This window comes from Oryctolagus cuniculus, chromosome 13 (genome assembly GCF_051225735.1).
Source record: "Oryctolagus cuniculus isolate XC-2025 breed Fujian yellow rabbit chromosome 13, ASM5122573v1, whole genome shotgun sequence".
NCBI lineage: Eukaryota > Metazoa > Chordata > Mammalia > Lagomorpha > Leporidae > Oryctolagus > Oryctolagus cuniculus.
In genome coordinates, this window is record NC_142879.1 from 104,785,162 (window position 1) to 104,811,929 (window position 26,768).

The 26,768-nt window shown below is 40.0% G+C and overlaps 1 protein-coding gene and 1 pseudogene across 6 annotated transcripts in view; both read left to right on the plus strand.

The window, feature by feature from the left end:
• Positions 1–26,768, plus strand: part of ANKRD26 (ankyrin repeat domain 26) — a 116,333-nt gene that overhangs the window by 29,197 nt on the left and 60,368 nt on the right. For 5 of the 6 annotated variants that reach the window (XR_016219275.1, XR_016219276.1, XM_051820961.3 and 2 more), the window contains exons 11-15: positions 8,679–8,740; positions 11,810–11,897; positions 13,396–13,494; positions 14,108–14,136; positions 14,228–14,300. Coding sequence is in view for 4 of the 6 variants with exons in the window: in XM_051820961.3 (XP_051676921.3) it covers positions 8,679–8,740; positions 11,810–11,897; positions 13,396–13,494; positions 14,108–14,136; positions 14,228–14,300 (351 nt within the window). In the remaining 2 variants the exon portion in view is untranslated. The remainder of the gene's footprint in view (positions 1–8,678; positions 8,741–11,809; positions 11,898–13,395; positions 13,495–14,107; positions 14,137–14,227; positions 14,301–26,768) is intronic. The other variant, XM_051820962.3, reaches the window with a different exon arrangement.
• On the plus strand, positions 3,905–4,025 carry LOC149122833 (U2 spliceosomal RNA; annotated as a pseudogene).

Consider the following 26,768-nt stretch of genomic DNA (forward strand, 5'->3'; position numbering starts at 1 on the left):
TTGGCTTTCCATGCCTGAAATGCTCTTGTGGGCTTTTCAGCCAGACAGGAATGCCCCAAGTGCTGATTCTGAAATTAAAGTACTACTTTAAGCAATTGTCTTTCTATGAGTCTGCTGTGTGGACTGGTTCCCATGTTGGAGTGGTCATGCCTTTTTAATTCTATTTTTATTACCAAACACTTAATGCTATTTGTATGATTGCTTTAACACTTCATCCTATCTATATGATGACTTTAATGCTTAATGCTTTCCCTGTGATCATGTTAACACTTAAAATGCTCCCCACCAACCTCTTACGGGGATTTGGAGTACCATGGCAAGTTTTTAAACTGTACCCATAGAAGTAAGTCCATAGAAATGTATGCCAAGGCCGGTGCCTCAGCTCACTAGGCTAATCCTCCGCCTTGCAGTACCGGCACACCAGGTTCTAGTCCCGGTCGGGGCGCCAGATTCTGTCCTGGTTGCCCCTCTTCCAGGCCAGCTCTCTGCTGTGGCCAGGGAGTGCAGTGGAGGATGGCCCAAGTACTTGGGCCCTGCACCCCATGGAAGACCAGGATAAGTACCTGGCTCCTGCCATCAGATCAGTGCGGTGCACTGGCCGCAGCGCACCAGCTGTGGCGGCCATTGGAGGGTGAACCAACAGCAAAGGAAGACCTTTCTCTCTGTCTCTCTCTCACTGTCCACTCTACCTGTCAAAAAATAAAAAAAATAAATAAAAATAAAAAAAGAAATGTATGCCGAACTATATACAGTTTTACCGTTACAAGTTTACATACATTTCATACATACAACTTTAGGAACATGGTGATTCTTCCCATTGTGCCCATCCTCCCAACCCTCTTCCTCCCTCTCTTATTCCCCCTCTTATTTTTCACTAAGATCTATTTTCAATTAATATTATACACATACAGTTATCTCTATGTTGAGTAAAGAGTTCAACAGATGTGTGAATGAAAACTGTTCTCAGAAGTCAAGACAAGAACTGTTCAAAGTCATTGCTTCTCAAATGTCAATTTCACTTCTACAGATTGCCTTTTAGGTGCTGTATTAGTTATCCCAGGTCAAGGAGAACATATGGTATTTTGTCCCTTTGGGACTGGCTTATTTCATTAAGTATGATGTTTTCCTATTTCATACATTTTGTTGCAAATGACCAGATTTCGTTTGCTTTTTGTTTATTTTTTTTACCACTGTGTAGTATTCCATGGTGCACATATCCCATAATTTCTTTATCCAGTCTTCAGTTGACTGGCAGTTGAGTTGATTCCATGTCTTAGCTATTGTGAATTGAGCTGCAAAAAACATGGGAGTACAGATAACTCTTTCACATGCTGATTTCATTTCATTTGAGTAAATTCCCAGGAGTGGAATGGCTAGATTATATGGTAGGTCTATATTCAAATTTCTGAGGTATTTCCATACTGTCTTCCATAGTGGCTTTAACAGTTTACATTGCCACCAACAGTGGATTAGTGTACCTTTGTCCCCACATCCTCACCAGTATTTGTTGTTTGTTGATTTCTGTGTGAAAGCCCTTCTAATGGGGGTAAGGTGAAACCTCATTGTGGTTTTTTTTTTTTTTTTTTAATTTATTTATTTTTTTTTTGACAGGCAGAGTGGACAGTGAGAGAGAGAGACAGAGAGAAAGGTCTTCCTTTGCCGTTGGTTCACCCTCCAATGGCCGCCGCGGCCGGCGCGCTGCAGCCAGCGCACCGCGCTGATCCGATGGCAGGAGCCAGGAGCCAGGTGTTTTTTCCTGGTCTCCCATGGGGTGCAGGGCCCAAGCACCTGGGCCATCCTCCACTGCACTCCCTGGCCACAGCAGAGAGCTGGCCTGGAAGAGGGGCAACCGGGACAGAATCCGGCGCCCCGACCGGGACTAGAACCCGGTGTGCCGGCGGCGCTAGGCGGAGGATTAGCCTAGTGAGCCGCGGCGCCGGCTCTCATTGTGGTTTTGATTTGCATTTCCCTGATGGCTAGTGATCCTGAGGATTTTATTATGTGTCTGTTGGGCGTTTGGATTTACTCTCTTTGAAAAATGTCTGTTTAAGTCCTTTGCCCATCTCTTAAGTGGGTTGTTTGTTTTGTTGTTGAGTTTCTTGATCTCTTTATATGTTCTGGTTAAATCCTTTATCATTTGTATAGTTTGCAAATAATTTCTCCCATTCTGTCAGTTGCTTCTTCACTTTCCTGAGTGCTTCTTTTGCTGTACAGAAGCTTCTCAATTTGATGTAATCCCATTGTTAATTTTGGCTTTGATTGCCTGTGCCTCTGAGGTCTTTTCCAAGAACTCTGCCTGTGCCAGTGTCATGCAGGGTTTCCCCAGTGTTCTTTAATAATTTGATGGTATCAGACCATAGATTTAGGTCTTTAGTTCATTTTGAGTAGAGTTTTGTATAAGGCATAAGGTAGGGGTCTGCATGTGGAGACCAGGTTTCCCAGCACCATTTGTTGAAGAGACTGTCCTTGTTCCAGGGGTTGGTTTTAGCTTTTTCGAAGATTACTTGGTTGTAGATGGCTTGGGTTGATTCCTGGTGTTTTATTCTGTTCTGTTGAACAGTCCTTCTGTTTTTGTACCAGGACCAGGTTGTTTTGGTTATAATTACCCTAACGTATGTCTTGAAATCAGGTATTGTGATGCCTCCATCTTTGGTTTTTGTGTTTTTTTTTTTTGTTGCTGTTGTTGTTTTTTTTTTTTGTTGTTTTTTTTGTTTTTTTTTTTTTTGCATAAAATTGCTTTAGCTATTTAGGGTCACCTGTGTTTCCATATGAATTTCAGCATCATTTTTTCTGTATCTGAGAAGAATGACCTTGGTATTTTGATTGGTATTGCATTGAATCTATAGGTTGCTTTCAATAGTATAGACATTTTGATTATATTGATTCTTCTGATCCATGAACATGGAAGATTTTTCCATTTTTTGGTATCCTCTTCTATTTCTTTTTTTTTAAATGTTTTTTAATTCCCACCATAGAGATCTTTGACATCCTTGGTTAAATTTATTCCAAGGTATTTGATTTTTATTGTAGCTGTTACGAATGGGATTGATTTTAAAGTTCTTTCTCACTCTTGGCACTGTCTGTGTATACAAAGGCTGTTGATTTTTGTGTGTGGATTTTATATCCTGCTACTTTACCAAACTCTTCTGTGAGTTCTAAATAGTCTCTTAGTGGAGTCTTTTGGATCCCATATATATAGGATCCTGTCATCTGCAATTAGCGATGGTTTGACTTTCTCTTTCCCAATTTGTGTCCCTTTGATTTCTTTTTCTTGCCTAATGGCACTGGCTAAAACTTCCAGGACTAATTGAATAGCAATGGTGAGAGTGGGCATCCCTGTCTGGTACCAGATCTCAGTGGAAATGTTTGCAAATTTTCCCCATTCAATAGGATGCTAGCCGTGGATTTTTCATAAATTGCCTTGATTGTGTTGAGGAATGTTCATCATAAAAGTTTTCATCATAAAGGGGTGTTATATTTTATGAAATGCTTCCTCTGCATCTAATGAAATAATCATATGTCTGTTATTCAATTTGTTAATGTGATGTATCGCATTGATTGACTTGTGAATGTTGAACCATCTCTGCATACCAGGGATAAATCCAATGTGGTCCAGGTGAATGATCTTTCTGATGGATTCAACTGTCTAGAATTTTGTTGAGGATTTTTGTGTCTATCAGGAAAATTGGTCTGTATTTCTCTTAGTTGCATCCTTTTCAGGTTTTGGAATTAAGGTGAGGCTGGCTTCATAGAAAGAATTTGGGAGGATTCCCTTTCTTTCAATAGTTCTGAATAGTTTGAGAAGAATTGGAGTTAGTTTTTTAAATGGCTGGTAGAATTCAGCAATGAAGGCATCTGGTCCCGGGCTTTTCTTTGCTGGGAGGGTCTTTATTACAGATTCGGTATCACTTCTCGGCCTTTTGGCTAAGATCAAGTGTATTACCGATTCAGTTTCCATCTTGGTTATTGGTGTGTTTAGGTTTTCTGTGTCTTCACAATTTAGTTTGTGAATGATTCAATTTAGTTAGTTGTATGTGTCTAGGAATCTATCCATTTCTTCTAGGTTTCCAATTTGTTGGTGTATAGCTCTTTGTTGTAATTTCTGATGATTCTTTTTATTAGTGTGGTGTCTGTTGTTACATTTCCTTTTTCATCTCTGATTTTATTGATTTGGGTACCCCCCCCCCTTTGGTTAGCTAGGCCAGTGGTATGTCAGTTTTTTTATTTTTCCAAAAACCAGCTTTTCGTTTCACTGATCTTTTTATTTTTTGTTTCAATTTTTTATTTCTTCTCTAATTTTAATTATTTCTTTCCTCCTTGTTTTGGATTTGATTTGTTGTTGGTATTCTAGCTCCTTTAGGTGCACTGATAGCTCATTTATTTGGTATCTTTCCACTTTCTTCATGTAGGCATTGATCGCTATGAACTTTCCTGTTAACTCTGCTTTTGTTGTATCCCTTAGGTTTTTGTTTTGTTTTGTTTTGTTTTTGACAGGCAGAATTAGACAGTGAGAGAGACAGACAGAGAGAAAGGTCTTCCTTTTCCATTGGTTCACCCCCTAAATGGCCGCCACGGCTGGCGTACTGTGCCGATCCAAAGCCAGGAGCCAGGTGCTTCTCCTGGTCTCCCATGGGGTGCAGGGCCCAAGCACTTGGGCCATCCTCCACTGCACTCCCGGGCCACAGCAGAGAGCTGGCCTGGAAGAGGGGCAACCGGGACAGAATCTGGCGCCCCGACCGGGACTAGAACCCTGTGTGCCGGCGCCGCAAGGCGGAGGATTAGCCTATTAAGCCAGGGCGCCGGACTATAAGTTTTCTATTTTCTTCTTCTTCTTTTTTTTTTTTTTTTGTCTGATGGATGGTAAGATTTCTGAAGGTTTGTCTTCTAATTTGGATATTTTTTTCTTCTGCCTCAGCAAGACTGGTTAATACTTTCCACCACATTTTTTATTTGATCCATTTAATTCTTCATTTCTAAGATTCATTTTGATTTCTCTTTATATTCTCAATTTCCTGGGAAAAATTTTCGTTAATGTCTTATATAATTTTCTTTAGTTCGTGGATTTGTTTCTGATTTTTCAAAAAATTAATGATTTTCCACATTCCATTTCTGGAATTTCCTCGATCTCTTCATCTTTGCATTCTAATATTGTAATGTTGTTGGGTTGCTCTGGGTGGTTCATTGTTACTTCCTTATTCTTGTTGTTTTGGTTTCAGATCTTTGTTTTTTTCTGAAATTATTTTTGGCTGGCACCTCACTTGGCTAATCCTCCATCTGCAGCGCCGGCACCCCAAGTGCTAGTCCCGCGCCGGTTGGGGCCCTGGATTCTGTACTGGTTGCTCCTCTTCCAGTCCAACTCTCTAATGTGGCCCTGGAGTGCAGAGGAGGATGGCCCAAGTGGTTGGGCCCTGCACCCGCATGGGAGACCAGGAGGAAGCACCTGGCTCCTGGCTTCGGATCGTGGTGGGGCATGAACCAACGGCAAAGGAAGACCTTTCTCTCTGTCTGTCTCTCTCTCTCACTGTCTATAACTCTGCCTGTCAAAAAAAGAAATTATTTTTAATTTTTTCTTAGTTTTTTTTTTTTTTTTTTTTTGCGGGGAGGGGTGGGGGTGCTATGCTTCTGCAGCTTCCTGGAATGTCCACCGTTTAAGTGAATACCAGGATGTATGTGGGAGGTATGGCCTGGGGGCTCTGGTCTGTGATTGGGAGAGGGGGAGTTTCCTGGTTAAGGATTTCAGCTATGCCCTGCAACTTTTCCTGTAGCCACCTTGGCACCAAGGTCTCAGCATCTAAAGTTCCCCGGACTCTGCCATGGCGGGCACCCCCCTGCCTCTGGCAGTCCCCTAGCACTTCCCAGATGATTTCTGAGAGACATTGGCTGCGGGCCACACCCTCCGTTCCCAGCTGCAGTCACTGACATAAGGCCTACCCACTGTTGCCTGCACTGTGTTTAGACGCCATCTCATTGGGCTGTTATGTGCACACCTGCAAGCTTCCCTGGTTGAAGCCTGATTTAAAATGGCATCCACCCTGTCTCTGCGGGTCGCGGGTTTTGTTTCGGAGAGATTGGTTTGAGTCAGCCCCTCTCTGCATTCCTACTTAGACTTCAGGTGGCCACCAGCAACTAGGGGCTCCCTGGGATTCTCGATGGTCTGTCCTGCTCCCTCCCCCTTGTCTCAAAATGCTGCTGGCCTTGGTTTTCCTTGCTCTTTGGGTGAGCGCACTCACCATGCCGGCTCCAGCTGGTTTCCCTTCTTCATTGCGGCTTCCCAAGTGGTTTTCTTTCCTAATCTCTGTTGAGTGTATATCTCCTGTGCTTCTCCTCACTGTTTCTCATTAGCCCTGTGAAGTGTGCCGCTCCCTAATCCGCCATTTGTCCCCCCAAATTCCAGATTTATCTGTTCATCTAATGATGGATACCTTGGTTGATTCCACATTTTGACTGTTGTAAATAATGCTACAATAAATACGGGTGGAGCCAATATGTCATTGATGTACTAACTTCATGTTTTCTGAATATATACCCTGTAGTGGGAGTGCTGGATCATACTGTAGCAGAGTTCTCAGACAGAGAGGTAGGATACCAAGGCTTTAGCTTTTATGGATACTAAGCCTTTTAGTTTTACACTGGCAGGCTCAGAGGATTTTTATCCAAGTCTGAATCTGGAATAGAGTAGGGTGTTACCTTATATACCCATTTATAAACAACTTTAGTTTACATATACATATTTATTTAGCTATAAATACATATAATTTGATTGAATACTCCAAGGCCACAGAGTTGTGGGTGGGATTATTGATAAATTGATGTTGATTATGTAAGTTTCCTTCTCTGAAAGCCTCTTAGCACATTCGTGCATTGGCTAGTCCCCCTGTGCCAGCAAATAGATGCTGCCACGGGTGTTTTCTCTTTCCCTTGTTTTGAGAAGTCCTTTGTCAGTGTACCTTTAGGTTTTTCCTTTGCTCAGAGAGGGGCATCACAATATGCCAATTCCATTTCTAGTTTTTAAAGAAATCTCCATACTCTTTTCTTTAGTGGTTGTACTAATTTACATTCATACCACTAGTTTATAAGAACTCCCCTTTGCCACATCCTTGCCAGCTTTTCTTACTTTCTGTCTTCTTGGTGATAGCTGTTCTAACAGGGGCGAGGTTGTGCTTGCTTCGGCAGCGCAAGCACCAACAGGAGGGAGGTGATAGATCTGTGGTTTTGCTTTCATTTCCCTAATGGCTAGTGATGTTTTGCGTTTTCATCATCTGTTTGTTGTGCATTTGTATTTCTTCTTTAGAGAACTGTCTCTTCAAGTCCTTGGCCCGTTTCTTAACAGGCTTGGTTTTTTTTTTTCTTAAGTTTTGTGAGTTCCTGATATATTCTGCATATTAATCCTTTGTCAGATAAGTAGCTTATAAATATTTTCTCCCATTCTGTCAGCTATCTTTTCACTTTATTGAATGTTTCCTTTGCTGTGCAGAAGCTTCTGAGTTTGCCTTTTGTCTTTTGTTTCTCTTTTGTTGCCTGTACTTTTTTTTTTTTTAAGAAAGCTTTTATTTAGTAAATATAAACTTCATAGGTACAACTTTTGGAATATAGCAGTTCTTCCTCTCTTATGCACCCTCCCAGCCCCATCTGCATCCCACCTCCTACTGCCTCTCCCATCCCATTCTGTATTAAGGCTCATTTTTAATTATTTTTATATACAGAAGATCAACTCTATACTAAGTGAAGATTTCAATAGTTTGCACCCACAGAGACACACAAAGTGTAAAGTACTGTTTGAGTACAAGTTTTTCCATTAATTCTTATAGCACAACTTATTAAGGACCGAGGTCCTACATGAGGAACAAGTACACAGTGACTCCTATTGATTGAACAATTGGCACTCTTATTTATGATGTCAGTGATCACCGTTGCCTCTACTTTTAAGTTCTCCAAAAAATCGTTGCCTACACCCATGTCTTGAAGTGTTCCCTTGTGTTTTCTTCCAGCGGTTTCAGTTTCAGGTCTTCAATTTAGGTGTTTGATCCACCTTGAGTTGACTTTTGTATATGGTGAGAGGTAGGAATCTAATTTCATTCATGTGTGTTCAGTTTTGCTAGTACCATTTATTAAAAAGACTGTTCTTTCTCCAAGGTATGTTCTTGGGACCTTTGTAAAAAACCAATTGGTTTTATGTGGATGTGGATTAGTTTCTCGGGTCTCTATTCTTTTCTGTTGATCCATGTGTCCGTTTTTGTGCCAGTACTATGGTGTATTAATTCCTAGCTTTATAGTATACTTTGAAATCAGGTAGGACTTGAACCAGCCTCCACGTGGGATGCTGGCACTGAAGGCTGTGGCTTATGGGAAAATATTCCTTCTTTATGTGTTACAAGAACTAATATTGTTAAAATGTCTATACAACCTGAAGCAATCTACAGATTGAGTGCAATGCCTATCGAAATAAAAACCAATGAAATTCTTTACAGAATTAGAAAAAACAACTCTTTTTAATATTTTTTCTTTTGTTGTCTTTATATTACCAACATCTTCCTGGAACTGCTTCAACCCTCTGAGATTCATTCTTGCTATTACTTTTATTTTACTAGAATATTCATGAATGGAGTTGACAAGCATATTTATTTAAAATTCTCAGTAATAAATGTTTTCATTAATCGCTTTCTGGCTACCTTTTATAGATATGATGTCTGCATTAGGATTTGGAGAAGAGGAAGACATAGATTCTCCTTGGGATTCTGAGGTACTGTCTCTATTTTTAATGTAGTCATTGATAGATGTTAAAACGAAGGGATTTTTTTTCTGTTTTTAAAAATTTATTTGAGAAGCAGAGACATAAAGAGAGCTTTGATCTATTGATTTACTCCCAAAATATCTGCAGGGGTAGTGTTTAGGCTAAGCCTAAAACAAGAGCTGGAAACTTGATTCAGGTGTCTGTTGTGGGTAGCAGGGACCCAATGACTTGCGTCATTCCCCTCTGCCTTCCAAGGTATGCACTAGCAGGAACCTGAATCGGGAGCCAGAGCTGGAATTGGCCCAGGTTCTTCCATATGGGATGTGCATATCCTAACTGGCATTGTAACTGCTGGACCAAATGGCCAGGAAAGGAACTCTCCGTTCTCACCTTTGTATATGCCCATAAGGAATTATTTGCTTACATTTTTAGCCCATAATTAGTAATGTAATTACATGCTAAGTATATTCCTGCTGCACGCTATAGTACTACTAATTTGCAGGATTTATTTAGTGAAGGCGTATAGCATAGGGCAAAAGGAATAGTGCTCAGACTTCACAAGGAATCAGTTTGGATTTGGAAATTAAGGTCATCTGAGAAGTAAAGAAAACTTTAGCTTCCAGTTCTTCATTCTGGAGGTCACATGTTGGTTCTTTATAAGATTCCACCATAGTGTACTGTGGCCAGTGCCAAAATGTGCAGAAGAGATTTCAGATTCTGGCGTGGCTCTATGAGCAAGTGAATATGTGGATGGAAGGCTGCATCACTGGTTTTGATGAGTGTATGAACCTTGTATTAGACGATGTAGAAGAGATCATTCTAAAAAGTCCTGGAAACAACGGGGTCAGATTGTGCCCAATGGAGACAGTATTACTTCACCACAAAGTGTCTCCAACTACAGATGAGCTGTGAAGTGAGAAATTGTTGGGAAAGCAATACAGCGTTTTGTTTGGGTATTTCCAGACATTTCCTCATGTTGTTTTGATTACCCTGATTTTCTTACAAAGAATCAGGAAATGGGTGGGATTTTTATTTTAAAAAATTACATGATTTCCTTCTAAAAAATAAATAAATAAAAACTAAAGAATTATCCCAGCTTAACCTATGTCCAAATGCATGATTATATATGTAGTATATATAATACATATATATATATATGGACATATGAAGCATCTAATAAGACTTTGAGAGAAACAGTTTGGACTATAGCTTTCTACAATTTGGAACTTGAAAAGATAATGCCTGGAATTAACATATTGTTGTATTTGGATTGTCAAGAATACATCCACAGGGAACTTTTCAGGAAAAAGATGAGCATGGCGAATAGTGTATGGACTATGATAACAACAGTTTGGATTAGTGATATTTTAATAAAAGAAACTATTTTAGAAAATCAGATGCATTGAATAGCTTTGTAGTAGCCATGCATGTACTAACATTAGTTTAAAATGATGACTTACTCTGTAGCGATGACTGTGGAGAGAGAGGAAGGGCCTGATGGCTTACATTTAAGCAGCTGCTGCATGGTGGAACCAGCACTGTTGATGAAGTTAAAAGATGTCTTAGTATCCCAATGTGTCTCTTACTACCTGTGGGAGGTTGCAAAAAGTGATTGAATGTCAGTGACTTCATTCATAAAAACATCTGCCTCTTAGGTATATGTAATGAACAAATGTGATAAGACATGTGAAAATACATTGTAAACTGTAAATTGCACATACAAATAGAAGACAAAATGATTACAGTGGTGTTCAGTGACAAATTATAAGGTACTTTTTTTTGTAAACTTCAAGGACAATAAAGCAGCAAAAATACCAAAAAAGAATCTGAAAGTTAGAAAGAGCTTGTGGATTTCTAATCTGGGGTATGATGAGTTTTGGTAGACTGTTATTGAAAATTTCACATAAGAATATGTGATTTGGCACTTAAGTCTATTCTGGGATTTTTAAATGTTTTGACCTTAAATAAATTCTGCTAAAGTGATAGGAAGAGAAAAACAAACACCTATAAGTCACTGTTAAGTGCTTCATATCAAGAAAACAGACTGTTAGGTTACAGAATATTAAGGAAGCTTTAAGTTAGGATGTGAGGAGAGTGGGCATGGAACTCAGAAGTCAGAGAAGAGCTTTCTGAATCTGACATTAAACTGCCAGCTAAAGGATGAGCAAAGGCCATTGCTGTGCCAGGTAGGTGAAGGACATTCTGGGCAGAGAAAACAGTGCATGTTGTTAAGTTCCTCATTGTACTCTTACCATCCCAGAATGACCAGGAGGCACAAAGCGGGATAAACATCTTCATAATTATTTGTATATTATAATATGTAGAAAAGAATGAACAATTAAAGTGCCTGGCCCACTTTACGTGCTTAATAAATAAATGTTCTTCTCTTTTTATTAAGGCTCATTCCACCTGTTACGAAGTTATTTCTTAGTGGAGAACGTTGCCTACTATATCTAATACAAGTGTTTGCTTACTGTTACTTAAGGACAACTAAGGAAAAGTCTTGCTTACTATGTTATCGTTTTATTCAACCAATTTTCCTATCATTGAAATTGTTATCAAAAATATTTAATTTTGCTAAACCTTGTTTATATAAATGAAGCAACTTCTGCAGTGTCTTGTTTATACTTAACAAGATATACTTTGATGTTTTATATGCAAAATAATCTATTTAATCCTAAAACTTTCTATCACTGGAAATATGATAAATATTTAATGTATTATAATTACAGATATTAAATAATCTGTTTAAATGTGTATTTTTAAAATATCCTCTTATTTTGGATGTGGAATGTAGAGTTTTTGAAGTTATTCTTATGGAAATATACAAATGTATTTATGTCTTCTTGAGCAGCTTCCTCTGGACTCCTGAGCTCAGTTTAGAGTTAGTACACATGAAGACAAGGTTGACTTGGTCTCCAGAGCACACAGGAGGTTCTCTGTTGAAATGTTTTGGTTTTCATACCAGCCCTCTAGTTTTTAAGCCACTTGCTTTTTAAAACAGGAACTTCAGATAGTTTTCGTAGTAAGTGATTAGGAAATCTCATGCCAACTCATCATTGACATTAATTTTGACAGAGTATTTCTGAAAGTCCTCCACATAAGTCTGTTGATCACTCTGAGGCCACAGAGCAAAGAAGAAAAAGTATACATGAAGAAGTAGACGGTAAGAACTGGGTTTTATTTTAGAAAGTCATTTGACAGAATGTTTATTTAAAATAAAAGCACGGATAGGAATATCTGACTACCAAGGAAAGTCACCTATTAAATGCATAGTGAGGTAAAAGAGAAGTGAGATGGCGATAGGTTGTACATCTTACCACGTGTCAGCAAATAGACAAAAGTGTGAGTGCCAGATCTTGTAGAATGGCAGGAATGGCAGGAAATGAGCAGGAGGCAAGGAGGAAGAGAACGAACGGGGACGGCAGAGAGTACAGTGGTAAATGAAGGAAGGAGAAATGGGTATACATAGTAGGAGGTGATGAAGGAAAATCATTGCTTTGGGCCTGCCATCCATGTGTGTAATTTGATGTCACATGAAATGTTACTTCATAGGATAGTGGCCAAAATAAGACTTGGAAAGAAGAGAGTAGGGTTAGTTACGGAGAGGACAAGAACGGGTTTCAACTTCAGGGAGGTAATGTAGGGATGAATGTGAAGCTGGATTCCGAGAGGGTAAGTTGAGGAAAGGAATGTGGAAGTAGACTCCGTACAGAGCAGATCTCCTCTGACTTTGGCGAGCCACCAGCGGACCTTGTTAAAACGCACGTTCTGATTCAGCAGTGTGGGGTTCCGCATCTTAACAGGGTCTCAGGCGAAGCCTATGCTGCTGGCCCTCAGACCCTGCTCGGGGTCACACTGTGGAGGTTCCCCTTCCGAGAAATCTGGAGGAGGAGCCGTTGCATAGCGGTCCAAGACCTAGCAGGACAGAGGAAGAGAATTATTTTACTTTTGTTTCTAAGCATGTTTCTAGCCAGAGGAAGGAACAGAGAGATAGAAATGATAGATGTAAGATACAGCTGCTAAATAAGAAAGAAAGGAGTGGTGGGGATGACTTACAAAAAGAAGGTAAAGAGGAGAAGTGTGGCCCCCGGCTCTGGAGATTACTTTTGAGAGGAAGGGCAGTAGTGGAAGGGAAGACGGAGGGAAGCAGGAAGTTAGCTTAGTGGTTTTGGAATTAATCATGAGGAGCTTGAGAGAACTCTCAAATGACTTCAGAATATTGACACCCAAACAGAGGGCTTGAGATTCCCGGAAGCAGAATGGAGCGCTAGAATTGTGATAAAGTACAGCCACTCATTTCTCTCTCCTTAGCTGTTAAGCATTAATAATATATGTTACATTGATGTTTGTTATTAAAGTGAAATTAATTTGAAGATTGAAGCATTAACTAATTTTTTTAAAGATAACTGATTTTTTGGAAGAGAGCTGTTTCATAAAATCCTTTTAAAGACTGACATGCTATACCTATACCTATCCAGATTACTCTTGGAAACAAAAGACATCATACAGTTCATTCCTTTGGTATCAAAATTTTTATTTTCAGTAAATATTGCACTAGTATGGAAGTATAAAAGGATATTGATAATTTGTACCATTTCTGTTTTTTTCCTTTTTGATAACTATATTTCAATACTGAAAGCTGATTATGCCTTATTTCTTAGATGTGTTTTATATACCTTCTTGCATCAGTGGATCAAGAAACTTTAAGATGGCTAAGCTAGAGGATACAAGAAGTGTAGGCATACCAGTAGGCCGCATGGGTATGGAAAAAACAGTGTGCATTTTTTACAAACTGTTATTCTACAAGTGTATATCCAATGTGATCAATTAAGAACATCTTCTTTGCTGAGAAATGAATTATACTTTTCAGCTTAACTTACATACTTCCTAAATTATAGGACATACTGAAACGCAAGATAAATACTTGTAGTATAATGGTGGAAAATATTTTTATGTGTTGCATTGAAGAGTGAGGTGTTGCTTTCTACCATCAGCTTTGATATTTGTCCTCTTAAGATCATGTTTTGCTCCTCTGAGTAAAGAACTTTCCCCCTCATCACTCAGCATAGTCCCACTGGTAAATGTGCACTTTTCTGCTTTGGTGACCATCATATCAAACACAATCTCACTTTTGAAATTAACTGCATGTTCTATGAAACCTATCTGATTCTTTTTCTCTTCACTATATTCCTGGCATGGTTCTTTGCTAATCAAAATAAATAAATAAATAAATAAATAAATCCACACCTAAACCTAACGGCATTATTTTCAAAGCCAAGCATGAAGACTCAGCTTGATACTAACTCTGCATCAATTTGTGGCTGGCCCTGTTGTATTTATATGTAATTGATTTTATATCCATTTGCTTTTTAGAATCTCCTGAGAAATACTCTCATTTGAAGGTAATTAACTTTTATATTTTTATCCTGAATTATTAACTACATACTGTATGAGATACACATTATTAATCATTTTGTCTTAAAACCTATTCAGCCTGCTGTTGAAATGAAAGATTCTGTTCCAAATAAAGAGATAGGAATGAAGGATGTACAAACCTCCAGATCAGGTAGGTTTTGCAATAAAAATTTGATTCTGGGAAGAAGTACATTAAAGTATTTGAAATCATCCCTGTCTTCATATTCTTAATTCTTTTTTTATTTCTAAGTTTGATGGAATTAATGCAGATCTCATTGTCAGTATCTATAATTTTTTTAAAAGATTTATTTATTTGCTTGAAAGTGAGAGTCACACAGAGAGAGGAGAGAGAGACAGAGGTCTTCTATCCGACGGTTCACTCCCCAATTGGCCGCAATGGCTAGAACTGTGCCGATCCGAAGCCAGGAGCCAGGAGCCTCTTCCGGGCTTCCCATGAGAGTGCAGGGGCCCAAGAACTTGGGCCATCTTCCACTCAGATCCCAGGCCATAGCAGAGAGCTGGTTCAGAAGTGGAGCATCTGGGATTAGAACCGGTGCACATATGGGATGCCAGAGCTTCAGGCCAGGGCATTAACCCACTGCACCACAGTGCCGGCCCCCGTATCTATATTTCACAACAAGGTAGTTACAAGCTGTAAGAAGAGGGATTTTTGGCCAGCGCCATGGCTCACTAGGCTAATCCTCTGCCTTGCGGCGCCGGCAACCTCGGGTTCTTGTCCTGGTCGGGGTGCCGGATTCTGTTCCGGTTGCTCCTTTTCCAGTCCAGCTCTCTGCTGTGGCCCGGGAGTGCAGTGGAGGATGGCCCAAGTGCTTGGGCCCTGCATCTGCATGGGAGACCAGGAGAAGCACCTGGCTCCTGCCATCGGATCAGCGCGGTGCGCTGGTCACAGCGCGCCGGCCGTAGCAGCCATTGGAGGGTGAACCAACGGAAAAGGAAGACCTTTCTCTGTGTGTCTCTCTCTCTCTCACTGTCCACTCTGCCTGTCAAAAAAAAAAAAAAAAAAAAAAAAAGAGGGGTTTTAAAAATGTAAATTTTAACTTGGATGTTTCCACTTTTGTGTTTCTATATCCTGAAGTTCCCAGTTTGGAATCCATATACTTTGTAGGGAGCCGCAGCTAAATTCAGAATCTCAAGGTTTTTCTAATCATTTAGAATGCTGTGTATTTCTTATCTTTACCTAGAGCAAACTTTACATGATAATATGTCGTTAGTGCTTTAACTTAATTATTTCATCTTAGACTTGTTACATTGATGATCGTAAGCCAGTCTGATGTTTTGATTACCCAACTCTGTATGTGTGTATGTATCTTTTTTTTTTTTTTTTTTTTGGACAGGCAGAGTGGACAGTGAGAGAGAGAGACAGAGAGAAAGGTCTTCCTTTGCCGTTGGTTCACCCTCCAATGGCTGCCGCGGCCGGCGCACCATGCTGATCCGAAGGCAGGAGCCAGGTGCTTCTCCTGGTCTCCCATGGGGTGCAGGGCCCAAGCACCTGGGCCATCCTCCACTGCACTCCCGGGCCACAGCAGAGAGCTGGCCTGGAAGAGGGGCAACCGGGACAGAATCCGGCGCCCTGACCGGGACTAGAACCTGGTGTGCCGGCGCCGCAAGGCAGAGGATTAGCCTAGTGAGCCGCGGCGCCAGCCCGTATCTTTGAATATTTAAAATGAAGACAATATTAAATCATTCCTTATTACTGTAGTAGATTCAGTCTTTTAAAATAATGATTCTGAAACTTTTTGGATATAGGATGCTTTTATATATTAAAAATTATTCCCTGTTTCAAAGAGCTTTTGTTCAAGTGGGTTGTTCAGTTGATATTTAGTATATTAAAAATTCAAACTGAAAGATTTTAAGTACAGTCATGTGCATTCAGACATAATAGCAATTAGAACAGTGATCCAGGTGTGGGTGTTGTACAGGAGGCTAAGCTGCTGCTTGGGGTGCCTGCATCCTGTATCAGAGTGCCTGTTCAATTCCTGGTACTTTTGCTTTCGATCCAACTTCCTGAGGCACCATATGATGGCTGAGGTCTCTTGAATCCTCATGAAAGACCAGAACGGAGGTTGAAGCTCCTGACTTTGGCCTGGCCCAGCCCTGACTATCGGAGCATTTGAATTGCAGATTAAACTAGCTGGTAGAAGAGCATGCTCTCTCACTCTCTCGCTCTCTCTGTTACTCTGCCTTTCTAGTAAGTTGAAAATAGAAAAACATTTTTTTAAAAAGAACAGTGATCCATTAACCATTAGATCTATTGGGTTTTGACAGGTCATGTATCTGAAAAACTCCATAGCACACTTAGAATGAGAGTGACAATGGCAAATAGCATTAAGTATTATTTAACCTTTTGGTACCTGATGAACTCCAGGGGTTCTTGGGTCATTATCTAGAACCACCATTTAAAACCCTATTTTAGAGGAGTACACATTGTGACACAGTGAGTTAAGCTGCCACTTGCAGTGCCAGCTTCCCATGTGGGTCCCAATTTGTGTCTCAGCTACTCCATTTTCTATCCATTCACCTGCTGATGTGCCTGGAAAAGCAGCAGAAGTGCCTGAAGTGCTTGGGCCCCCGAAAGAAGTTCCTGGCTCCTGACTTTGGTCAGTTGTGGCCATCTAGGGAGTGAAGTAGCAAATAGAAGGTGTCACTCCCTCCCCCTCTCCTTCTGTCCCCCTCCCCACCTCTCCCTTTCTCCCTCTCCCTGTGTAATGTTGCCTTTCAAATCAATCAACAAATCTTAGAAAAAAAAAAAAAACCACCTGTATAGGGTTCTTGGATGTCAGATGATAAAAGTGCCCTTGATGGTGATAATGATGAAACAGTCTTTAAAGCTTAACGTCTGTGTTTCTAGCTTTTCTCCTTCACTTATCTTAAAAAACATAAGTCTGATAATTTTGTTTATAAAGGAAGAGGCAAATAGTTGTTATATATACATTTTCTGTCTCATGGATCTAGTATGAATCTAGATTTATCCTATATTTTTGTGGAAATAATTACATCACTTAAGGCTATCAGTTTTCATGCAAATTTAGGATATTCACCCAAGGCTTCAAAAGTGAATTCTGAAGATATTGGTGCATTATAGAAAGAACATCTCATTGTAATTAAAGTTGCTTTTTTATTTAAATTAGTGTATTCATTTAGAGTTATTTTAAAACCTGTCTTTATAATCCACCCAATACTGTTATGCATATTCAGACTTAAAATGGTTGGACACATGTTCTATTTATTAAAAAAAAAACCCTCATATCCTTACAAAAATTTACTAATAAGCAAAACTTACTGGAAGAAAAAGTATGTAATAAAGAGTATTCAGTTAATCAAATACTAAAAAATAAAACCTAGCAAAAATGACAGGTAAAAATTAAGCTTATCTAAATAAATGACAGGTGGAGGTCATGTGAAATATAAACAATTGAGAAGTAATGGGTAGAGAAGAGGACATGGGACTGCTTCTCTGAAGAAAGAATTTGTACGTCAGATTTGTATCTTATTTATGATCTAATAGTTGAAAATTTTTTTCGTTTTCAGAATTTTAGTTTGTGATTCCAATAGTTTGCTTAGTAACATGACTTGTCAAAGGTCAGGGACTTTAAAGTTGATGATAAATATTCATTTGAATCACAGCCAAGATCAGTCAGCATACGTAGAATTGAGATAGATGACCTTACTAGATGAAGAAAAGCTTTAATATTGGAGTTGGGTTTCTTTAGGGAATTCTCTCCACGAGTGCTGTGAATCACAGGCAGCAGAAAATAGCAAGAAAGATACATCATAAGCGATGTGACCTCAGGACTGCACCCGCCCTCAGCCAAGCAGAAAAACCTGACTCTGGGGTGGGGGTGAAATAACAGGAGATTAGGACCTAGTGAATGTGTGGTGCTAATGAACTGAGACTGTGAAAAAAGAGACGGTAGGTGAGAGAATTCACGGAATTCACGTGAGTACTTTCCAGAGAGGCTACAATTTGGTAACCTTGGCAACCCAGTGGGAGACTGCAGGAGAATTTGAGCCCACATTGAGGGCAGCACAGATTCCCTGTGTGGTCCTTGGAGAAGAGCTTCTGATCTCTGGCTCCTGTGGGTATATCATTCGCCTGCTAACTACCTTCAATTCTGCTCAGCTGTGCGGAATTACTTCCCTTCTGAATCAAAAAAAAAAAAAAAAAGAGAGAGAGATTTACCACGCCTAACCTGGGAGTGTCACCTTTGGCACACCCTTAACCCTGAGGAACCAACAGCTCTCAGGTCACACCCATCTCAAGTCTCTAAGGCTCCATCAAAAGCAGACAGTCCACTTAATACAGTCATAGTATAAAAAAAAAAAACCACAGCGAGGGTAGAAGAATCCAAAGACTATCTCCACAATGCCAAGCAACAAATGCAGAAACTGAGGAAACAAGAACAAGGAAGACATTATGGCACCCCCAAATGAACAAGACACCCCAAGCCAAGATTATGAAGATGATGAGATGGAAGAAATGCAAGAAACGGATTTCAAAAAATTTATGATAAGAATAATTAGAAGTTTTCAAAAACAAATGCTTGAGCTATGGAGATCCTTACTGGACAGGATAAAAAATCTCCTTCGAGAAAATGAAATCTTAAAGAGGAATCAAAATGAAACGCAGAAAACACCAGAAATCAACCCAAACATCTACAGCCAACTTATATTTGACCAAGGATCTAAAACCAATTCCTGGAGCAAGGACAGTCTATTCAATAAATGGTGCTGGGAAAACTGGATTTCCACGTGCAGAAGCATGAAGCAAGACCCCTACCTTACACCTTACACAAAAATCCACTCAACGTGGATTAAAGACCTAAATCTACGTCCTGACACCATTAAGTTATTAGAGAACATTGGAGAAACCCTTCAAGATATTGGCACAGGCAAAGAATTTCTGGAAAAGACCCGGAAGGCACAGGCAGTCAAAGCCAAAATCAACTATTGGGATTGCATCAAATTGAGAAGTTTCTGTACTGCAAAAGAAACAGTCAGGAGAGTGAAGAGACAACCGACAGAATGGGAAAAAATATTTGCAAACTATGCAACAGATAAAGGGTTAATAACCAGAATCTACAAAGAGATCAAGAAATTCCACAAAAACAAAACAAACAACCCACTTAAGAGATGGGCCAAGTACCTCAATGGACATTTTTCAAAAGAGGAAATCCAAATGGCCAACAGGCACATGAAAAAATGTTCAAGGTCATTAGCAATCAGGGAAATGCAAATCAAAACCACAATGAGGGCCAGCGCCGCGGCTCACTAGGCTAATCCTCCGCCTAGCGGTGCCGGCACACCGAGTTCTAGTCCCGGTTGCCCCTCTTCCAGGCCAGCTCTCTGCCGTGGCCAGGGAGTGCAGTGGAGGATGGCCCAGGTGCTTGAGCCCTGCACCCCATGGGAGACCAGGAAAAGCACCTGGCTCCTGGCTCCTGCCATCGGATCAGCGCGGTGCGCCGGCCGCAGCGCGCCGGCCGCGGCGGCCATTGGAGGGTGAACCAACGGCAAAGGAAGACCTTTCTCTCTGTCTCTCTCTCTCTCACTGTCCACTCTGCCTGTCAAAAAAATAAATAAATAAAACCACAATGAGGTTTCACCTCACCCCGGTTAGAATGGCTCACATACAGAAATCTACCAACAACAGATGCTGGCAAGGATGTGGGGAAAAAGGGACACTAACCCACTGTTGGTGGGAATGCAAACTGGTCAAGCCACTATGGAAGTCAGTCTGGAGATTCCTCAGAAACCTGAATATAACCCTACCGTTCGACCCAGCCATCCCACTCCTTGGAATTTACCCAAAGGAGTTTAAATTGACAAACAAAAAAGCGGTCTGCACCCTAATGTTTATTGCAGCACAATTCACAATAGCCAAGACCTGGAACCAACCTAAATGCCCATCAACGGTACACTGGATAAAGAAATTATGGGATATGTATTCTTTAGAATACTATACCGCAGTAAGAAACAGCGAAATCCAGTCATTTGCAACAAAATGGAGGAATCTGGAACACATCATGCTGAGTGAAGTAAGCCAGTCCCAAAGGGACAAATACCATATGTTCTCCCTGATCAGTGACAACTGACTGAACACCAAGAAGGAAACCTCCTGAAGTTAAATGGACACTATGAGAAATGGTGACTTGATCAGCATAGCCCTGACTGTTAATGAACAACTTAATACATTAAAAAAAAAAAAAAAAGAAAAGAAACGCAGAAACTAGTAGAACAGGAAAGTGTGATAGTGAAGAGAAATCAAAATGAAATGACGAAGCCCATGAGAGTATTTCAGGCATGGAAAGCCAAGACACTCTGGCAAAAAGATCTCTGTGAGTGAGATCCCAGTGGAAAGAACAGGTCTTCAAAGAGGGAGGTGCCTTTCTCTGAAGGGAGGAGAGAACCTCCACTTTGACTATGACCGTGTCTAAACAAGATAAGAGTCGGAGAACTCAAGGGGCTTCCATAGCCTTGGAAACTCATGACTGGTGCATAGGGAGATTACTGATGCCATAAACAGGAGTGTCAATTGGTAAAGTCAACAACAGGAGTCACTGTGCACTTACTCCTCATGTAGGATCTCGGTCCTTAACATGCTGTACACTGAGGCTTAATGCTATAACGAGTACTCAAACAGTATATTTCACTTTGTGTTTCTATGGGGGTGCAAACGATTGAAATCTTTACTTAATGTACACTAAACTGATCTTCTGTAAAAAAAAATTATAAAAAAAAATGAAATGACGAACTCAATAGATCAAATGACAAACACATTAGAGAGCCTTAAAAACAGAGTCAGTGAAACAGAAGAGAGAATATCAGACTTAGAAGACAGAGCACAGGAAAGTTTACAGTCAACCCAAAGAAAAAAAAGAGGCAATTAGAAATCTAAAAAATATTGTTGGGAATCTACAGGATACTATTAAAAAACCTAACATTTGGGTTCTAGGAGTTCCTGAAGGCATGGAGAGAGAAAAAGGATTTGAAGGCCTTTTTAGTGAGATACTTGCAGAGAACTTCCTGGGTTTGGAGGACAGAGACATCCTAGTACAGGAAGCTCATAGAACCCCTAGTAAACATGACCAAAAGAGATCCTCACCACGACACGTTATAACCAAACTCACCAAAGTGAAACATAAGGAAAAGATTCTAAAATGTGCAAGAGAGAAACGCAGATTACTCTGAGGATCTCTAGTTAGACTCACAGCAGACTTCTCATCAGAAACCCTCCAGGCTAGGAGGGAATGGCGAGACATAGCCCAGGTACTAAGAGAGAAAAACTGCCAGCACAGAATATTATATCCTGCAAAGCTCTCATTTGTGAATGAAGGTGAAATAAAGACCTTTCATAGCAAACAGAAATTGAAAGAATTTGTCGTCACTCATCCAGCCCTGCAAAAGATGCTTAAAGATGTGTTACACACAGAAACACAGTCATCAATATGAAAGAAGGTAAAGGAAGGAAACCTCATAGCAAAAGATCACAGGACGTTCAAAGCATATATTAGAAAATATCTTTGGCAAATGGCAGGGCAAAGTTAGTACTTATCAATAGTCACATTGAACATTAGTGGCTTGAACTGTCCAGTTAAAAGACACAGATTGCGGCCGGCACCGCGGCTCACTAGGTTAATCTTCCGCTTTGCGGCGCTGGCACACCGGTTTCTAGTCCCGATCGGGGTGCCGGATTCTGTCCCGGTTGCCCCTCTTCCAGGCCAGCTCTCTGCTGTGGCCCGGGAGTGCAGTGGAGGATGGCCCAACTCCTTGGGCCCTGCACCCCAGGGGAGACCAGGATAAGTACCTGGCTCCTGCCATCGGATCAGCACGGTATGCCGGTCATGGCAGCCGTTGGAGGGTGAACCAACAGCAAAGGAAGACCTTTCTCTCTGTCTCTCTCTCACTGTCCACTCTGCCTGTAAAAAATTTAAAAAAAAAATTAAAATTTTTTTAAAAAAGACAGATTGGCTGATTGTGTTAAGGAACAAAACCCATCTATTTGCTACTTATAAGAAACATATCTTTCCACCAAAGATGCATACAGACTGAAAGTGAAAGGCTGGGAAAAAAAATACCATTCCAACAGAAATGAAAAAAGAGCGGGCGTAGCCATCTTAATATCAGACAAAATAAACTTTAACATAAAAACTGTTAAGGGAGACAAAGAGGGACACTATATAATGATTAAGGGATCAATTCAACAGGAAGATATAATTATTATAAATGTATATGCACCTAATTACAGGGCACCAGTTTATTTAAAAGATTTGTTAAGGGACTTAAAGGGAGAGTTAGACTCCAACACAGTAGTACTGGGGGACTTCAATACTCCACTCTCAGAAATAGACAGATCAACAGGACAGAAGATTAACAAGGAGACAGTAGATTTAAACGACACTATAGCCCAAATGGATCTAACAGATATCTACAGAACTTTTCATCCTACACATAAAGAATTTACATTCTTTTCAGCAGTACATGGAACCTACTCTAGGACTGACCACATGCTAGTCCATAAAGCAAGTCTCAGCAAATTCAAAAGAATTGCAATCGTACCATGCAGCTTCTCAGACCATAGAGGAATGAAGTTGGAAATTAGCAACTCAGGAATCCCTAGAAAATATGCAAACACATGGAGATTGAACAACATGCTCCTGAATGAACAATGGATCATAGAAGAAATCAAAAGAGAAATCAAAAACTTTCTGGAAGTAAATGAGGATAACAGCACAACATACCAAAACTTATGGGATATAGTAAAAGTAGTGTTAAGAGGCAAGTTTATATCAATAGGTGCCTACATCAAGAAATTGGAAAGGTACCAATAAATGAGCTTTCAATGCATCTCAAGGATCTAGCAGCAAACCAGATCCAAATCTAGTAGGAAAAGAGAAATAATTAGAAAAGAAATCAACAGGATTGAATTTAAAAAAATTACCAAAAAATCAGCCAAATGAGGAGCTGGTTTTTTGAAAAAATAAACAAAATTGACACCCCATTGGCCCAACTGACTAAAAAAAGAAAAGACCGAAATCAATAAAATCAGAGATGAAAAAGAAAACGTAACAACAGACACCACAGAAATAAAAAGAATCATCAGAAATTACTACAAGGACTTGTATGCCAGCAAACAGGGAAACCTATCAGAAATGGATAGATTCCTGGACACATGCAACCTACCTAAATTGAACCAGGAAGACATCGAAAACCTAAGCAGACCCATAACTGAGACAGAAATTGAAACAGTAATAAAATCCCTCCCAACAAAGAAAAGCCCAGGACCAGATGGATTCACTGCTGAATTCTACCAGACATTTAAAGAAGAACTAACTCCAATTCTTCTCAAACTATTCAGAACAATCGAAAAAGAGGGAATCCTCCCAAATTCTTTTCATGAAGCCAGCATCACCTTAATTCCTAAGCCGGAAAAAGATGCAGCATTGAAAGAGAATTACAGACCAATATCCCTGATGAACATAGATGCAAAAATCCTTAAAATTCTGACCAATAGAATGCAACAACACATCAGAAAGATCATCCACGCAGACCAAGTGGGATTTATCCCTGGTATGCAGGGATGGTTCAATGTTTGCAAAACAATGTGATACACCACATTAACAGACTGCAGAAGAAAAACCATATGATTATCTCAATAGACGCAGAGAAAGCATTTGATAAAATACAACACCCTTTCATGATGAAAACTCTAAACAAACTGGGTATGGAAGGAACATTCCTCAATACAATCAAAGCAATCTATGAAAAACCCACGGCCAACATCCTATTGAATGGGGAAAAGTTGGAAGCATTTCTGCTGAGATCTGGTACCAGACAGGGATGCCCACTCTCACCACTGCTATTCAATATAGTTCTGGAGGTTCTAGCCAGAGCTATTAGGCAAGAAAAAGAAATTAAAGGGATACAAATTGGGAAGGAAGAACTCAAACTATCCCTCTTTGCAGATGATATGATTCTTTATTTAGGGGACCCAAAGAACTCTACTAAGAGACTATTGGAACTCATAGAAGAGTTTGGCAAAGTTTCAGGATATAAAATCAGTGCACGAAAATCAACAGCCTTTGTATACACAGGCAATGCCATGGCTGAGAAAGAACTTCTAAGATCAATCCCATTCACAATAGCTACAAAAGCAATCAGATACCTTGGAATAAACTTAACCTAGGACGGTAAAGATCTCTATGATGAAAATTACAAAACCTTAAAGAAAGAAATAGAAGAGGATACCAAAAAATGGAGCAATCTTCCATGCTCTTGGATTGGAAGAATCAATGTCATCAAAATGTCCATTCTCCCAAAAGCAATTTATAGATTCAGTGCGATACCAATCAAAATACTGAAGACCTTCTTCTCAGATATGGAAAAAATGATGCTGAAATTCATATGGAGGCACAAGAGACCTCGAATAGCTAAAGCAATCTTGTACAACAAAAACAAAGCCGGAGGCATCACAATACCAGATTTCAGGACATACTACAGGGCAGTTGTAATCAAAACAGCATGGTACTGGTACAGAAACAGATGGATAGACCAATGGAACAGAATAGAAACACCAGAAATCAATCCAAACATCTACAGCCAACCTATATTTGATCTAGGATCCAAAACCAATCCCTGGAGTAAGGACAGTCTATTCAATAAATGGTGCTGGGAAAATTGGGTTTCCGCTTGCAGAAGCATGAAGCAAGACCCCTACCTTTCACCTTACACAAAAATCCACTCAACATGGATTAAAGACTTAAATCTACAACCCAACACCATCAAGTTATTAGAGAACATTGGAGAAACACTGCAAGATACAGGTACCGGCAAAGACTTCTTGGAAAAGACCCCGGAAGCACAGGCAGTCAAAGCCAAAATTAACATTTAGGATTGCATCAAATTGAGAAGTTTCTGTACTGCAAAAGAAACAGTCAGGAGAGTGAAGAGACAACCAACAGAATGGGAAAAAATATTTGCAAACTATGCAACAGATAAAGGGTTAATAACCAGAATCTACAAAGAAATCAAGAAAGTCCACAACATCAAAACAAACAACCCACTTAAGAGATGGGCCAAGTACCTCAATGGACATTTTTCAAAAGAGGAAATCCAAATGGCCAACGGACACATGAAAAAATGTTCAAGATCACTAGCAATCAGGGAAATGCAAATCAAAACCACAATGAGGTTTCACCTCACCCCGGTTAGAATGGCTCACATTCAGAAATCTACTAACAATAGATGCTGGCGAGGATGTGGGGAAAAAGGGACACTAACCCACTGTTGGTGGGAATGCAAACTGGTCAAGCCACTATGGAAGTCAGTCTGGAGATTCCTCAGAAACCTGAAGATAACCCTACCGTTCGACCCAGCCATCCCACTCCTTGGAATTTACCCAAAGGAAATTAAATTGGCAAACAAAAAAGCTGTCTGCACATTAATGTTTATTGCAGCTCAATTCAAAATAGCTAAGACCTGGAACCAACCCAAACACTCATCAATAGCTGACTGGATAAAGAAATTATGGGACATGTACTCTATAGAATACTATACATCTGTCAAAAACAGTGAAATCCGGTCATTTGCAACAAAATGGAGGAATCGGGAAAACATCATGCTGAGTGAATTAAGCCAGTCCCAAAGGGACAAATATCATATGTTCTCCTTGATCGGCGATAACTGAGCACCAAAGGAGAAACCTGTTGAAGTGAAATGGATACTATAAGAAACAGTGACTTGATCAGCCCTTGTCCTGACTGTTGATGTACAATTTAATACTTTATACCTTTTAGAATTTTTTTTTTGTTCTAGTACTATTGGTTGAACTCTCTAATTAACACACAATTATTCTTAGGTGTTTAAATTTAAATGAAAAGTGATCCCTGTTAAATATAAGAGTGGGAATAAGAGAGGGAGGAGATGTACAATTTGGGACATGCTCAATCAGACTTGCCCCAGATGGTGGAGTTAGAAACGTGCCAGGGTATTCCAATTCAATCCCATCAAGGTGGCATATACCAGTGCCATCTCACTAGTCCAATATATCAACTTCAGTCCACAGTTGATCACTCTGATAGGTCTAAGAGTCAAAGGGATCACACAAACAAGACTAGTGTCTGCTAATACTACCTGATAGAATAAAAAAGGGAGAGAACGATCCAACATGGGAAGTGGGATGCACAGCAGACTCACAGAATGGCAGATGTCCTAAATAGCACTCTGGCCTCAGAATCAGCCCTTAAGGCATTTGGATCTGGCTGAAGAGCCCATGAGAGTATTTCAGGCATGGAAAGCCAAGACACTCTGGCAAAAAAAAAAAAAAAAAAAAAACCAAACAAACCACCAAACCCTAAATGAAAGATCTCTGTGAGTGAGATCCCAGTGGAAAGAATGGGGCCATCAAAGAAGGTACCTTTCTCTGAAGAGAGGAGAGAACTTCCACTTTGACTATGACCCTGTCAGAATAAGATCGAAGTCCGTGAACTCAAAAGACTTCCATAGCCTTGGCAACTCATGACTAGAGCCTAGGGAGATTACTGATGGCATAAATAAGAGTGTCAAATCGTTAAGTCAACAACAGGAGTCACTGTGTACTTACTTC